Raw genomic sequence first — 15,864 nt, 5'->3', positions numbered from 1 at the left:
ACATGGTATCAAAGTGTATATACATATTAGTGCTCGTGACCGTACGGTTGGAACATCGATTGAGGGGTGTGGTGCTTTAGGACCTCAATTATAACGCTGAAGTTAGGTAATTCTCGAGAATCAAAACATCTCTAGTATGGATAGTGAGACCTCGACGACGAGAAAGATAAATTATAAAAATGTCTTTATTAAATATGTTCCTCTACTTATTAAAGAACTTGTAATGTATACCTACATTGATTTAAAAGATGAGTTGCTGTTGCAGTTTCTTGTCATTTCTTCTCCTCAGCCATAACACCTTGCGAAATGAAGTAAATTCAAAAATGTTACATTGACCTTCAACAAGTTTATCCATGATAATTACGTTGAATAAATGATAATAAAATAAAATATAAATAAAATAGAAATATATATATAATAAAAATTAAAATTAAATATAATATTTGTCCCATTTTATTTTTATTGATATAGATATAAAAATAAAATGAAACAAACATGAAAACAATTTAAATTTAACAACAAATGCTCTCAAAAGCTGTTGTTATCCTCAGTCCCACATTGCTGGCAGTGTTGGCACCACACAATGTACAGTCATCATACAGGTTAAGTACTCAACTATTTATAGCCTAGCATTTATTTAAAGACCTATTAACAAAACACTACAAGAAAATATGTATGACAAGCTTTGCCGGCTTCGCTCGCGTTTAATTCGGGATAACACGGTTCTTTGTTGATTTAAAACACAGAAGAGAACTCGGTACAGAATATTATTTTAATACGCTACTATAGACAATATTATATGACTTTCCATTTGGAGATAGACTGTAAAGTTTTTACCTTCTCTCTCTTTATTTAAGAGCTACGCTCTTCTCGGTGGAGTAATCGCCATTACTCGATAGATAGGGCGTGTAGAACGGTGGTTGCCCCAATCGCCTTCCATTCCGCAGTACACCGACCAATTTCTCAATCGGTGATGTTCTAGCTAGAGCCCTACAAGAATCCATTTCCCCGGCCTCCAATCAGTACTGATACCGCTGCTGCCCGGCATCAGGCCTACCTTGACCAGGCTTACCTTCTAACCTTGAACAAAAGTCCCATTTTAGGGAAGTGGGGGGTTAGAAAGGGACAAAAGGTAGCCTATGTCACTCTACATCCCTTCAACTTCTCCACTTAAAAAAATCACGTCAATTCGTCGCTTCGTTTTACCGTGAAAGACGGACAAGCAAACAGACAGACACACACATACATTTTCTCATTTGTAATATTAGTATTGTGTGGTCGTATTTTACTTACGTCATAGAATAAGAAATAATGCTTACGTCTAACGCCTCGATAGTCAGAAATTGCAATCTTTGCCGGCGACCATTCTTGGTGAGTTGGATTTAAGAAAAAAATATCATCCTCTCAGACGACGCCCTGAGCCGAGGTTCACGCTAACTGGGCATCCCCAGGCCTGTTGAACTAAATTTTGTCCCTGGCCCTGAGCGCACCCCATTTGCCCGGCCAAGTAGTTAATGCCAGATGATCATCACTTTAAGAACCACGCTCTGGAAAAAAATTAGGGAAAATGAATGCCAGATACGTCACGTTAAAAACATTATTTAAGAAATATAAAAAGATAGTTTTAAAAATGTATTTATTTATTTATTTATTATTTTAATTATTTATTAATATATAAATTATTTTATAATAATTAATAAGTAATATAAATTATTTTATAATAATTTATTTATTTAATCCACTTCAAAATCTGCCTATTAAAAATTAAGGAATAATATTTCGTTTTATGCAATCTTAGAATTTAACTTCTGAAGTCGACGCAACTAGCCGATTGATGTAAATTCATTGATATTTTAGCCAATCGTAGGATAGGATTCTATCTCTTAAGATAGAAACGAAGTTACTCGAAACGACCCTAGAATTTCCATGAACATTGCTAAAGAACCCTTTACATTCAATTTCATAGATAATAACAGGGATTGTCGTATTATATCAATCATATTGCCGTCTATAGAAATAAATTAACAACAAATTACAGTATTCGACTTGCTAATGTAATCATGTAAATCCAGTCGTAAAATTAAGCGGATACCAATTCCACAGATTATGCTAATGAATACAAGTCTGTATCGATTATGGAAATATTCGCAATGATAATCGATAACTTTGGATGTTAGCAAATTAGTCTCGAAGACTCTGGAAGATTGGTCTCGAAACCTTTTCTGGAAACTCGATTTTCTAGTAAGTACTTTGATTAAACAAGACTATTATGTTAGTGCTAGTGGTTAATATGATTCTTGTCAGTAACAGTAAAAATAGTTACAAACCACATTTCTTGCAATTTGGAAAGCTGCCGCTTTTTGGCGCCATTTCGCAACGAGTGTTTCAAACACGTTATTACTAAAAAATGTGGTTTTTCTTGCGTGATCATCATCATTAAAGCTCGCTTTTAAAAGCTCAAAAACATAAATTCATATTCTCAGATATCATTTTAGGCTCATATTTATTTTCTTGTAAGTTTTACCATTTATTGGAGAAAAAAAAGTAAAAACAATCCGCTGAACCGAAATCGTTCTTCTTGTGTGTAAACATCTTGTATTTTTTATATTCTTGTTTCTGTGCTCAATAAACTGTTAAATAAATAAAAAGTTATAAAAACAAATTATTGTATTTAAAAAAAAAGAAACATTAAAAATGTTCTTTTTTTACACATTAAAAATGTTCTTTTTTTAAATGGAAGATTTATGCACGTTTTATTTTCATAAAGAGTTCTTCATTCAGAAATGCCAAGGTAACGGAACTTAAGAAGGTAGGTATGTTTCCTTAAATGAATGAAAGAAATCTTAAATGTATGTATGACGCTTCAAGCTGTAATTACGAAGTTTATTGCGTTTTGATCCTTCGATAAGTTGATTTAAAACTAAGGAGCCATATATTATACAAAGGTATTATTATCCTTATAACATTAAAGACTTTTTTGGGCCGTGGTAGCTCAATTGGTAGAACCCTGGTGTCAGGGTTATGATTGAGCCGCCAAAGGCCTCTGCTCATGTAACGATTACTCACTTACATCAGTAAGTAGTAACCGGGACCACCGACTTAACGACAATATAATAAGACAAGTACTATAAATATAGTAGGTATCTGGTAGCCAAAGTATAAAACATATTTAGCTTACAACTATATTTATCACACCTCGTTCGTCACCATAGCAACGACAGGTCATTAACTCATCAATGATTATATTATAGACTAGACAACCTTGGTTATATAACTGTAGGTATAATACGTCACATTATGCGTCACAAGTGCATGCTGCATACCTACTCAGCCGCGCGTGTATTACTGTAATATTGCAAATGCGAAAGTAACTCTATCCGTCTGTCTGATACCTTTTCACGCTTAAACAGCTGATTTAGATGTAATTTTGCATAGAGATTTTTTGAGACCTAAGGAAGAGTATAGGATAGTTTCTATCCCGGAAATCATCCCCTAAGGGGATAAAAAGGGATGGAAAAACTTGCTGCTCGCGATAGTGGAGCTCCTCGCGGAAGGAAAGCCAAGATAGATAAGGAAGAATGTAGGATAGTTTTATCCCGGAAATCACCCCCTAAGGGGATGAAAAGTTACGGAAAACACCTACGCTCACGATAAAATAAAGTCGCGGGCGGAAAGCCAAGATAGATGGAGGTACTATCAAATAGATGTTAAATATTTACGAGTGACGTCTGTTTGCGTCATTGGAAATACATTCAGATCGAGAAATGCGTGAATGAGTTTATGCAAAACAAAAGACGGAACGAAAACAACTGCGTAGATAAAGAGAGTGCCTTTGATAAATAGTGAGAATGAGATGGTCGACTCGATCGAGGTACCGATGGTAGGTGCCTTGAACACTTGAACATTGTTTTTGCAGATGATATTTAAAACTGTGATCAAAATGTACCTAATGTTTTTACAATAAAATACCAGATAATATTTTAAATTTAAAAACAAATAGATATGTACACTTTGTTTATTGAATATTCCAATATAATAACACTATCGCGAATGTTTTCCGACTAACTTAATGTAATCATTAACCACAAAACACCACTTCGTATTGATTATTTAGATTATTCAATGAAGAAAGCAACCGTCCCGTTTCCGTTCCAGCCAAAAAGTAAAAAAAAAAAACCTAAATAGAATAAGCACAAATTTTGATTACAGTAAAACCTTATTAGTACGACTTATTATGACAGTTTTCACTCTTAGTTAAGACATATCTACCTTCACTAATAAGTTTTTTTCACTCACATCACGAGGGCTATAACGTGACTACTATAATCATAAGCCGGTGCAACATAAATGAAGCAATTCATAGTGGTTTTATACGTTTCCCACGACTACACATCTTAAGATTACTGCGGTTAAGCTATATACTGGTATTTCAAGGTGCATAATTTCTATGTCCAGAAGCAGAAGGCAAGCGGGAAACCACTGCTCTATTTTTCCCTAAAAAGTAGCATAAAGGATGCTACACCGACAAGAGCGTAGCTCTTAAATTAGTGATGATGAATTTCTGTGTTGCTACCTTGCTGGTGTGGTTCACCAACCTGCAGTGGAGCAGCGTGGTGGAGTATGTTCCATACCCCCTCCGGTTGATTGAGGGGAGGCCCGTGCCCAGCAGAGGGACGTAAGTAGGTATAAAGGCGGTTCCCATCTTACAATACAATACAATAACACTTTATTGCACACAAAACAAACACAATACATAAAAAAATTACAGATAAACAATTGGTAAATAACACAACCTTATTGCTAAGGTAGCAATTTCTTCCAGGCAACCTTTAGTTGCTCTTAGTATTACGAGATCCATGAATGAAAAGAAACATTTTTATCAAGTAAAGTGTTTTCGCAAGTGTCGCGATAAAAATTTCTTGGAACACAAAACCTCAGTCATGATTACAATAGCACTTTCAGTCACCGTGTTAAAACATTGTGCTCAGAATATAAAATCTTCTACAAGGTACCCTAATTGTTGTTGATCACGTATTAGCAATTAAACTCGACCACAGTAAATATCATTTATTTTCAGCACATTATTATTAAAAACATTTACAGGAAATAGGCTAAAATAATAATTATACTTGCGGGGTTCGGAGCAGCCCTGGACGGAATAGGCCAAGATATTATATACTTTTTTTTTACTTTTTTATAATCAGTGTTGCTATAATGATGACATAATTTACAACACTAATCATACCTACTTAGGTCCATATTAAAAGCATACGTTGGTTGTTAGTGACAGTGATAAAAATGTATAGGATCGACATAAGGTGACATAAAAAATGAATAGTAAAACTTAGGTATATTTGCGCCAAGCAGGGGTTTTTAACTAGTAAATAATTTGCTTTTATTTATTTTGTTTTAAATTCTATATTAAAATAGATACATAAATAAACACAAATCTTTTCCTTTTTTTAGATTAGTATAATTTTATTTTAAGTTATAGGTACCTGTCATTTTCTTATCCGCCGAAAAGGAAAGTGACGGGTAATCAAAGTTTATGGAACACACGTCAATTTTAGTTTTTTACTTACCAAACTAGTTTCTAATTAAAGAGCTACGCTCTTGTTTTTTAGCGAAAAAAAGGGCAGTGGTTACTCTCTTATTATTCCTTATTCTATGCTCTTGCCTTCCGCCCCGCAGTACTCTGCCTAACACGAGTGGGATGGCGCCCAGAGTAGTCTGTTTCAAAGCCGTACTAGGACCTAACTAGTTTATGGTGTAAATAAATAAATATTTTTCTATTGAAAAGTTTACTAAATAACATTACTTACTTACCTAAGTACTTTCCCAAATAAGTAACGTTAAGGTAAGGCCACGTGCGAGAAATCACGTCGGCAGTACCAAGTGTGTTCGTAATCAGTTGATAAGCGCCAATGTTTCGCGCAACGTAATGTATTACTTGCGTCACGAGGTGTTTTTGGATTTTCTATTGTTATTTCTGAGGATTTGTCGTGTTTTTGCGCTATTTCTGTCAATGTCGTCAGTATGATCAATCATTGTATTGATTATAGAAAGCGACACCGTAAACAGTCAAGAGTACAATATAAATAAATTCAGTAAATCTTTATTTAAATATCTTATGCAAAAGATCTCTCAGCTATTAGTTAATAACATTAAGCGAACTCTACTCCCACAGACAAACCCGAGGAATTGAATATATGAAAATAAACATTCTACTCACTTCTTACTTACCTCAAGCACTTTACGCAGTCCCAACTACTATTTATTTAGGTATGTACACGTTATAGGGGCCTTTGGCGGCTCAATTTTGTCAGGGATAACTCTGACAAGGTTGATGAGGTCGGTCATTAACCTCACAGCCCGCACGAGAGAAGAATTAAAGCTTAGAGATATAAGTATAAGATTTTCTTAGGACCATTCTGTAGTGAAACACGTCGGTTATTCAGTGCAGACTAACTTTTTATTTATACCATTGCATAATCATAGATGTCGCTAGTAGGTGCGTCTTGATATAATATAGATAAAACAAAAATAACACATTCCACCTAACTAGGTACGTACCTATACGGATAATATTACCCTAATGTGACTGCGCAAAAACTGCTAGAAAAAATGAGTCATGTCAGGGTCCTTTGGCGGCTCAATAGTAACCCTGACACCAGGGTTGATAAGGTTGGTAATCTACCTCACAACACACGCGAGAGATGAATAAACAGTGTTACTCATATCAAAGTCCGCGTCACGATGATAATAATAAATAGGATGGCAATCAGTCGGGGGCGTGATTCCTTTGTGATCAATCGTTATCACCGCATGATTGCTTGCGTTATCTATCGCCATGTGTTGTGCAACCATTTGCTATCTGTCCTTTATACTAGCACTCCCAGGACACTTCATACAAACAACCTCGTTTTACACAGACACTACACATTGACATTATCGTACACGCGCATCTGTGTGTGTGACGTCTGACACCATACGATTCGAGTCTAAACTATGTTCGAGGAGGGGTGAGGTAAACCTCGCTCAGACGCTGGTGGGGAGCGGAGAGTTGCCGTTTTATACGTAGTATTATTCCTTATTCTATGACACTAGTTAGTACATCTATTTAGACAAAGTTGTAATGCAATGTTGAGTAGGAACATGTGGCACGAACTGCTGACTAGTTTGGAACCTTATCGAAGGAACTAACATGCGCTACTAAAAGCGATACAACATGCTGTGCGCATGCGTCGATGCTGTATAGCGATTGAATCGCGACAGTTATACAGATATCTCGTATATTATCCCGTTTTCTAGGGGTCTACCTAACCTTAAGATTTGAGAGGTCCGGTTTTATACAGAAGCGACTGCCTGTCTGTACCCGAGAAGGGAAAACCAGCTCAACACAGGTTAGGTCACATACTTACATCCGAAACGCATTTCTCGGGAATGTGAGTTTCATCGCGACAAGGAGTGAGGCGCGTGAGTTTTGTCTTGTGTTGAGTTGAATCGCTGCAAAGTCGCTGGGGCCTGGTGGTATGTGGTCGGGTGGCCTTAGGACTCCTCAATGCCAAATGTGGCCGTAAGGAGTTTACTTATCGCATAAGGTTTAACATTTTCTTCTTTTCTTTTCTGACGTGAATTAAATTGTAGATTTACTGCAAGTGACTTTAACTACTTGGCGGGCCAAATGGGAAGCGCTGAGGGCTGTCACCCGGTACAAAATTTAAGACAACACAGGCTTGGTTGATTGGCTTGAGTTGGTTGCGAACCTCGCGTCAGGGCGTCGTCTGAGAGAGTTATACTTGAAATAGTTAATCGACTCCAGCCAGCGTGATCGTTATAGGGGTCCTGAAGTGTTTGGTTATCGCGAGCTGATTGACTGCCTTTATAGCCAGAGTAGCATAAGCCACCGTATACTTAGTGATTAAGTGAATAAGGTGTGTCTGCAACGTCTGTTGACGTTGTGACGAGCAACTCAAAATAGGTATAACATCTCGTCATAACGTGACGTGTTAAACAAACTAAGAAATAGGTGAACAAATAAACATGTTTATAACATTATGTTTGATTAGCACACACACTTACACCACACATGCATAGGTCAACACCCTGCTAACATCACGTATGAAGATTGTATGAAGTTATAAACGACTTTTTCAATACAACTTGCGGTTTTCTCACGATCTTCACGTTAGCACTAGGGAAACATAAATATTATCTCGAACAAAACACCGTCGCGTAAAATTACCAATATTTGATTAAGTATTACGTTTGATTGAATAATAAGTAGGTACTGTTCTTGTAGTGAATACCTCGCTCTCTTTTACTGTATTTAATTCATTGACAATTTGACATGCTTACATACTTACATACAGATGAGCAATATCAATTACCCACTTTATAACCCTGTCGCACTATCATATTTGACATTTAAAGAAGCTTACGGGTTAATTTGTCAAAAAAGTTAATGTGACATAGTATAATTAAAACACCTACCGTGTTTAAAGTAGGGATATGAGACTCCCGATATTTCGACACTGTTGCAAGAGCCATGATCACGGGATGACTCCGTTAAGAACTCGTTATTATGTGTTTTAATTATGATGCTAACCGCGTAAACTTAAAGCAGTGACATAGTATACATTACAAGTTATTTAATAACTAGAGGAACACATTTAATACAAGACATTAGGGATTCATTAATCTTATAGCTTTTTGACATTCGACCTTTAAATCCCAGTAGGGGATAATAGGACTATAAGAGAAGAAAAATACTCATGTGATCCATCTCTTCCAGGGTCCTCAGCCGCACCTGGCAGCCGGTGTACCTGGTGTTGGTGCTGGCGGTGTTCCTCGCCTACACGAGCAGGCCAGGTGCTAGTGGCAACGTGCGCGGATGGCGGGCGTTATACGTCGGCGCCGTCGCCACCCATCTCGGCGCAGAGATCTGGATGACGCTCGTATCCGGTAAGTCTTGTCTCTGTCGTGGCCAGATCTTAGAATTGGCTACTTGACACACATACATCATCATCAGCCCATTAACGTCCCCACTGCTGGGGCACGGGCCTTCCCTATGGATGGGAGATCGGGCCTTAAACCATCACGCGGGCCCAGTGCCGATTGATGGTTATTAACGACTGCTAATGCAGCCGGGACCAACGGCTTAACGTGCCTTCCGAAGCACGGAGGAGCTCGAGATGAAAACTTTTTTTTGTGGTCACCCATCATCCTATGACCGGCCTTTGCGAAAGTTGCTTAACAGCACAGTAATGTTTCAATAAAAAAAAAATTATTAAAACTAATTGTATGGTAACAGAACATGTTCTGTGACATTCCGTAAATCAGGTCCTACTTGTCTTGCAACACGCATCTCCCATTTCTTTAGCGCACCGAAAAGTTTCAGGAATCGAATTGAATGCGCGTTCAATTTAAGTTTTTATTATCAAAAGCACTTAAGTCCGGTTCAAGGCTTTAGTATCATTTAAATTAATTAACGTTTATTACTGCAATGTTTTACTGCAACGATTAAATAAATAAATTACTTACGTACATTTTATTAATAGGAGCTTTACAGAGAGGTTTCAAGAATCTCAATCAAAAATTCAAAAAAGTAAATTAATATTTTAAAACACTTAGGAGCATGTACCCAGTGGCATCCTAAAGGCATTATCAGATAAGCCAGATTGCCCTATTTGGAGGCACTGGAATGCGATCTGCGTGGCCTTATAATTTCTTGTGCTGAGCGTCTATGTGTCTGTGTGTAGTTTTAGGATGAGACTTTCGTTATGTAAAAATTGACGATTCAAAGTGTAACTATGTTACCTACTGAATAAAGATATTTTTGAATTTGAATTTGAATGTAATTGTGTTGTATGTGTGTAACTTTTTTTATGGGCATCGCCTGAAATAAATGCTTTTTATTTTTATTTTTTTATATACCTAGTATACATATATAACAAATAGACAACCAATCTCTGTAAAAAAATATCCGCGGCGCATCTTGTCACAAGCAACGGCGTGTAACGACACTGTACAACCGATGTTGCACTTTATTTGAACAGCAATAACATCTTAATTTGAGGTAATTTATTTACTCATTTAAGTATATCAGACAATACAATAGTCCATAGATGGTTAGTTAAGAGTGTTAGTAACAATTCAACTTATAGCTATGTTAGTATTTATTAATAGGTAAAACAAATTACGCTATTATCAATATATATTTAACATTATTTATTATTTCCTATCGTCACCTGTATCCAGTGATGCTGGATGAATTTATTAATGAACTTATACTATCTACGTATTTACGACACGATTAGAACGCTTTTATAGAAAAGCTCCTTAGCGAATGTGAGTCTATTTGTTGATAACATGTCAGAGCATAGGACCATTATATTGGCGACGTCCTGACCACCAGTTCTCATACCATCATAGCTTTATCTATCTTACGACTTGGTATCAAAAGTGGCTGCAAGCGTCCTTGCCAACCGCTTCATCGCCAACCTCGGCGGTCCGCGGTGTCGTGTGCGAACATTGATGTATAATTATATGCTACTATAGTAATGTGAGAATCGCTTAAAAGGTAATTTAACAAGACATGCAATAAATAAAAGTACCAAAAAAATCGCCTTATTTAAGTTTTAACAAACTGCCTGTCTGTCTGTCACTTGTTATCACTCTTTTAGAGTTTACCGCCTTTAAAAAAAGGTTTTTATTTTATAAAGCGACTTACTTGTAATGAGCGAATATTTTACGCCTGTCTAACCATCGCCTAAGGACGTAGAGCTTAAATTGCAACTTTGAAATGGGTTGTCACAATATTAAGGTCATGTTTTATCAGTTTATCAAAATTCCATCTGGACTAAAAACAATCCCACCTAATAATATAGTCATTTATTTTCTTTAATCATCTTGTTAAAATCTAATTTTAAAATATAAAAATATATTCGGAAAAATTACAAAAAACTATTTGTTTATACTTTTAACGGCGAATTTACTTCTATTTTCCATGTCTGCCTTCCACACGTGAGGATAATACTTCGCCATATAGTGAAAAACACCTAAGTAAGGCCTTTTTGAAAAATTACACTCTGTTGTGATTTTCTTCAACAAAACCATCCATTTCATTGAATTAAAATTTTAACCACAATTTTTTCGCTGGATTGAAACTAGTTAAATTTACATCCGAATGTGATTTTTCAAAATGGCGCTTACGTGTTTGTTTCTAAGTATAAGACGACGTTATATATTTTAAACCAAATATAATATTCCACTTGACAATTCGATTTGCAAGTGGCATGATGTTGACAGGAGGGGGCAAGCGATTGATCTGACCTTAGGTAGACCTTAGCTACGGCAACAGGTCATCTGACGTTCGGTGACACTCAATTCCGAATGACGAAGCTTAGGCATACAGCTGTTAGTGACGTCACCTCATCATTGCGGTCATTCGATCTTCTCGTGACTTTAGGCATAGAATAAGGAATAATACTACGTTTAGAACGGCAACTCTCCGCTTCCCAACAGCGGCCGAATTAGGATTTATCCCTCCCCCCCCATCTTATTTCAGTCATCAATTGTATGGTGTCAGACATCACACACACACAGATGCGTGTGTAACGATAACGTCAATGTGTAGTGCCTGTGTAAAACGAGGTGTATTATGCGAAGTGTCCGGGTTGTGCTTTATGTATACTTAGGCATAGAATAACGCATAATACGTACTAATACTAAGTACAGAACGGACACTCCACATCGATGCCGAGCTAGATTTATCTCTACCGCTGTTTCTTAAATATCGCAAGCCGTTAAAGAGTAAGGGAGCGCGCAGAGATGTCTGTCTCGCACTTACACGGTAAAGCGGTGCACAGTAAGGACGAGATTTTTATATGGAGTGTCCGGGCTGAGGTATAGGTACGCTCATCGCGTGACTATGATATGTGGTGTAGGTATTATATAATATCAAGCTGACGGTAATATGACGATGCGCGTTGGAATGACGCTTCATCCTGATCACGTATTGATCTAGTAGTTTCGTTCGATTCATAGCCCGTTATTTCAAACAATGTTTAACCTAAAGAAATAGGTACTATTAACGTAGGTATAAAATAATTCTTTGAAAATTGATTTGCCGTCATAGTAACTGGTTAGCGAGCCTATACAGGAATACCGAACGTAACAGACTGACAATATACCTATAATAAAAGTACCTAATAGTACTTTATCAATGTTACGCCGAGCTGTGGTAGCTCAGTTGTAAGAAAGCTTGACTCTCTCTGTGAGATCGTAGGTTCAAATCCCAGCACTGGCCTGAACCAGTGATTTTCGAATTCATATGTGGATCACAAACGATTATAACGTGCTCAGCGGTGAAGGAAAACATCATGAGGAGGCTTTCACACACATCATATTAAGACATACAATTTCCTTTAGAAACATACTTCAATTAAAATGAGTAGGTCAAATATTTCGCATGTTGAAGCGGATCGTACCTAATTGTTGACGATTATACGCAGAGTAATGTAGCTGCTACTGGATTTCCATTTATTTTCTCTTTTTATTTCCTGCTCGGCCGCTTTCGTACTATCAATTCCATTACTTTGAATTTACTTCCGTGAATTTATAAGGCATATGTACAAGGTAAATATGTACTCTACATATCTAAGTGGGTAATTATGCCTGGTTCCTGAAACGAAACTTTCACTCATTTTCTGTTCTGTGTGTTGAAAATCTTTGGCGGATCGCCTAAACACCTCACCAATCCGTAGTGAAGAAGTGTCGAGGTAGTGTTGTATGCTCCATAACCCCTGCACTTAATTGAAAGAGGCCAGTTCTCTCCAGCGGGATGCTTAAAGTCTGTTTAATGTTATGTACGTTATGTTTGTAATAGAGAGCCGTCATCTTTTAATAATAATTATCGAATACCACGAAAGAAATCTCCCGAATTTTAATAATACTTTTTGATAAATCATAATAATTATATGCAGATATTGCGACACTTGCGCCACGGTGTATTTTTTATTACTTATGAAATGAAATAGGTAAAATGATTTAATTATTGTAGGGATGATGTACTAGAAAAGCATTAAGTATTTTAATATTATTTTTGTATTATTAAGAATAAATATTTGTTGTGTATATTTAGACACCTATTTTTATTGTATTTTATTTGTTTCTTTCTGAGTATTTTTTATTAATTTATTTTTTTCTCCCGCAGGCATAGTGCTGTACTTCAACCTGCCGCGACACGAGTTTGGGCGGGTGCAAACAGTGTTGTTCCCGGTATATTACGGGTTCAACTCTCTCGTCAGTTTGACCGCACTGCTCGCATACTTCCGTTTGCAGTGCATCACTAAGTTCCAGCACACCTCTTGGGTGCAGGTGAGTTTCCAACTGAAGTCCTTCATATTAGGTAGAGTTACAATCAATCAAGAGTTAATCAATCAAGAGTTATTTAGAGTTTACAATTTATTAATACGCAGTTATAAGTTATAACTATCATACATAATAAAGATTATAGGACTTGCAAAACCAAACTTGGTTTTGCTAGTTGAGATTAACACAAAAAAAACCTTGCCATAGAGCAAAGTTTAAGTATCCGCTTTGTCCAATACCTCCACAAGCGATCGCAAATACCTTTCACTGACTTAATAACCTTATTCGATATTCATCGATGAAATCGATGTTATTAGTCAATACCATAGCTACTTTTTTATTTTTTTATTTGCACATTTTCTAAATTCTCCTCTAATAGTAGAATATTCCTATTCTTTGCAAAGGTCAATCAAATCACAATAAGAATAAAACCGTATTCTTAATCTGAGCCATTTTTTTTAAAGTACTTACCTTATTTATTAATATAAATAAATTATTTATTTATTTTGAACAGTCTGAATAACCAGTCGATTTATAAGTGGCAATTGATGGAAAAGTCTTATCATTTTAAAAGTCTTATTAATATTTAATTATGCTTTTACTGAACTTAATCATAACAGCCACAGACAGATTGGGAAATAAATTGAAAAATAAATTACGTTTAGATAACAATGTGTTCGAAGCCATTTTTTATAATTCTATTTTAAAAACAATCGTAGGTCGATTATCTTTTTGGCGCCAAAGGAAGGTCTTTTATGAGGAGCAAGCTAGTAATCATCATCTACTTATTGAGCTTTTGGATGTCATAAGAAATTGGTTTTTAATTTATGATTGATGATTTCGCTAATGGTATTTATTGGCAATGCCAAGCAAATATCATACGTTCTTTATGTTGTAATAGTAAATTGCACACCTTGACTTGTCATTAGATAAAGACCATTATTTTCGACTACTCGAGATGACGAAGGATAAGTATTTCGTAAAAAAACACTTGTAAAAAAATATCACATTATTATAAATACTTAGTTGAAATAAATAAGTTTATCTTAAATTACTTAGTTAATAAGTAAGTAAGTAGGTGCATATTAATTTAACACAATTATAATGGATCTACAATTTTCGCTAATAAAATAATCGCGCCACTCCGTGTAAATGGCGGCAAATACAAGGTTTTTTTAAGGTCAAGTTTTGTGATTGCTTTAGATTGCGATAGGAAACGGATTTGGCTGTCGGAAACAATGTCATTTTCTGTCGCCTGATAATGGACAGTGACTTCCTTAACTTTGCAGATAAATGACAAAAATTCATTACTCAATCTACCTTATCATGGGACCTTTCATATTTTTTTGCATTACTTATCTTAATACCTTTTACCATTTATAAAAAACTAAGGCTTCGACACGTATATTTTAAGTTACTTAAAAATAAAAGGAGCCGAATGTGTCCACTAAAATACCTACAAGCGATGAAAAAAGTACGTAAAACGTTCGAGAAAAGCTATAAAAATTGTTTTATTGCAACATCCAGCTATTTCGAGAAAATTTTACGTCTCGCACGTTGTATTTGTGCACTTTTTTCTTTAACATTATAGGAATATTAACCTCAAATTGGAAATAGCATTTTAAAAGGTCGAACATGGCGGACATCCTAGCTATAAGATCATTTAGTACCTGTAATCTTACACATAAAGAACTTTAAACTTTTAAAAGTCAGTCTTCCCGTAGCCTGTGATTTCTGTTCCAAATATGGCGACGAAGCCCACAGTTTTGTTAACGAAGTTTATCATATCCAGCCTCGGGGTCTGCAGGACGCGGTGTTTGGGGGGGGGGGGGGATGGGGTGTTAGGTTTATTTCCCTACTAACCCTTGAGTGGACAGCACCAACATTATAGTGCTTTTACTTAACGAGCACTCCCCTGTCCACCGATCCATAGGAAGTGACGCTACCTCAAAACTTCGCACCCGATTATTTCTAGATTAGCATTTTATAATTCATCTTTGACCCAGTCAAATACCCTATTAACAAGCAGTCTCCGTATTGTTTCAGTTCGCGCTGCTGTCTGCGGTGTTCAGTATAGAAGCGTACGTGCGCCTGCGCATGGTAAAGCCCATGCTCAGAGCCAAGCACGTCAAGACGCAGATGGAAGAGGCCGCTGGTGGCGGGCAAGAGGTGAGCCCGAGCATACAAACACATATTATTCATTAATTCATACATACACAGGTAAAGGGATGGATAAATCGAACGTATTATCTAATATAGTTTTTTCGTTTTTTGGTAGGGCCGTAATAGCCCAGTTGGTAGAACGCTTGCCTCTCACTTTGAGGGCGCAGGTTCGGTTCCAGCACAGACCTAAACGAAAAACAATCAATTCCCCAATGACTTTGTGAAAGATATTTGTGGATAGACTTCGCTTGACACATTATTCTAATTTTCATCACTTAATGACTCATGGTTATGATTTGGTCGAACATTATAATTATCTAATATTAA

The 15,864-nt window shown here is 36.4% G+C and overlaps 1 protein-coding gene across 1 annotated transcript in view; it reads left to right on the top strand.

Annotated features, from left to right (window-relative positions):
- Positions 1-15,864, top strand: part of LOC126378792 (uncharacterized) — a 38,500-nt gene that overhangs the window by 13,051 nt on the left and 9,585 nt on the right. Inside the window, exons 2-4 of the mRNA XM_050027196.1 lie at positions 8,795-8,964; positions 13,217-13,380; positions 15,421-15,543. Of these exons, the coding sequence (XP_049883153.1) occupies positions 8,795-8,964; positions 13,217-13,380; positions 15,421-15,543 (457 nt within the window). The remainder of the gene's footprint in view (positions 1-8,794; positions 8,965-13,216; positions 13,381-15,420; positions 15,544-15,864) is intronic.

This window comes from Pectinophora gossypiella, chromosome 2, assembly GCF_024362695.1.
Source record: "Pectinophora gossypiella chromosome 2, ilPecGoss1.1, whole genome shotgun sequence".
NCBI classification, from domain to species: Eukaryota; Metazoa; Arthropoda; class Insecta; order Lepidoptera; family Gelechiidae; genus Pectinophora; species Pectinophora gossypiella.
Note: the sequence above shows the minus strand (reverse complement) of the source record. Positions and strands in the feature narration are given on the sequence as shown.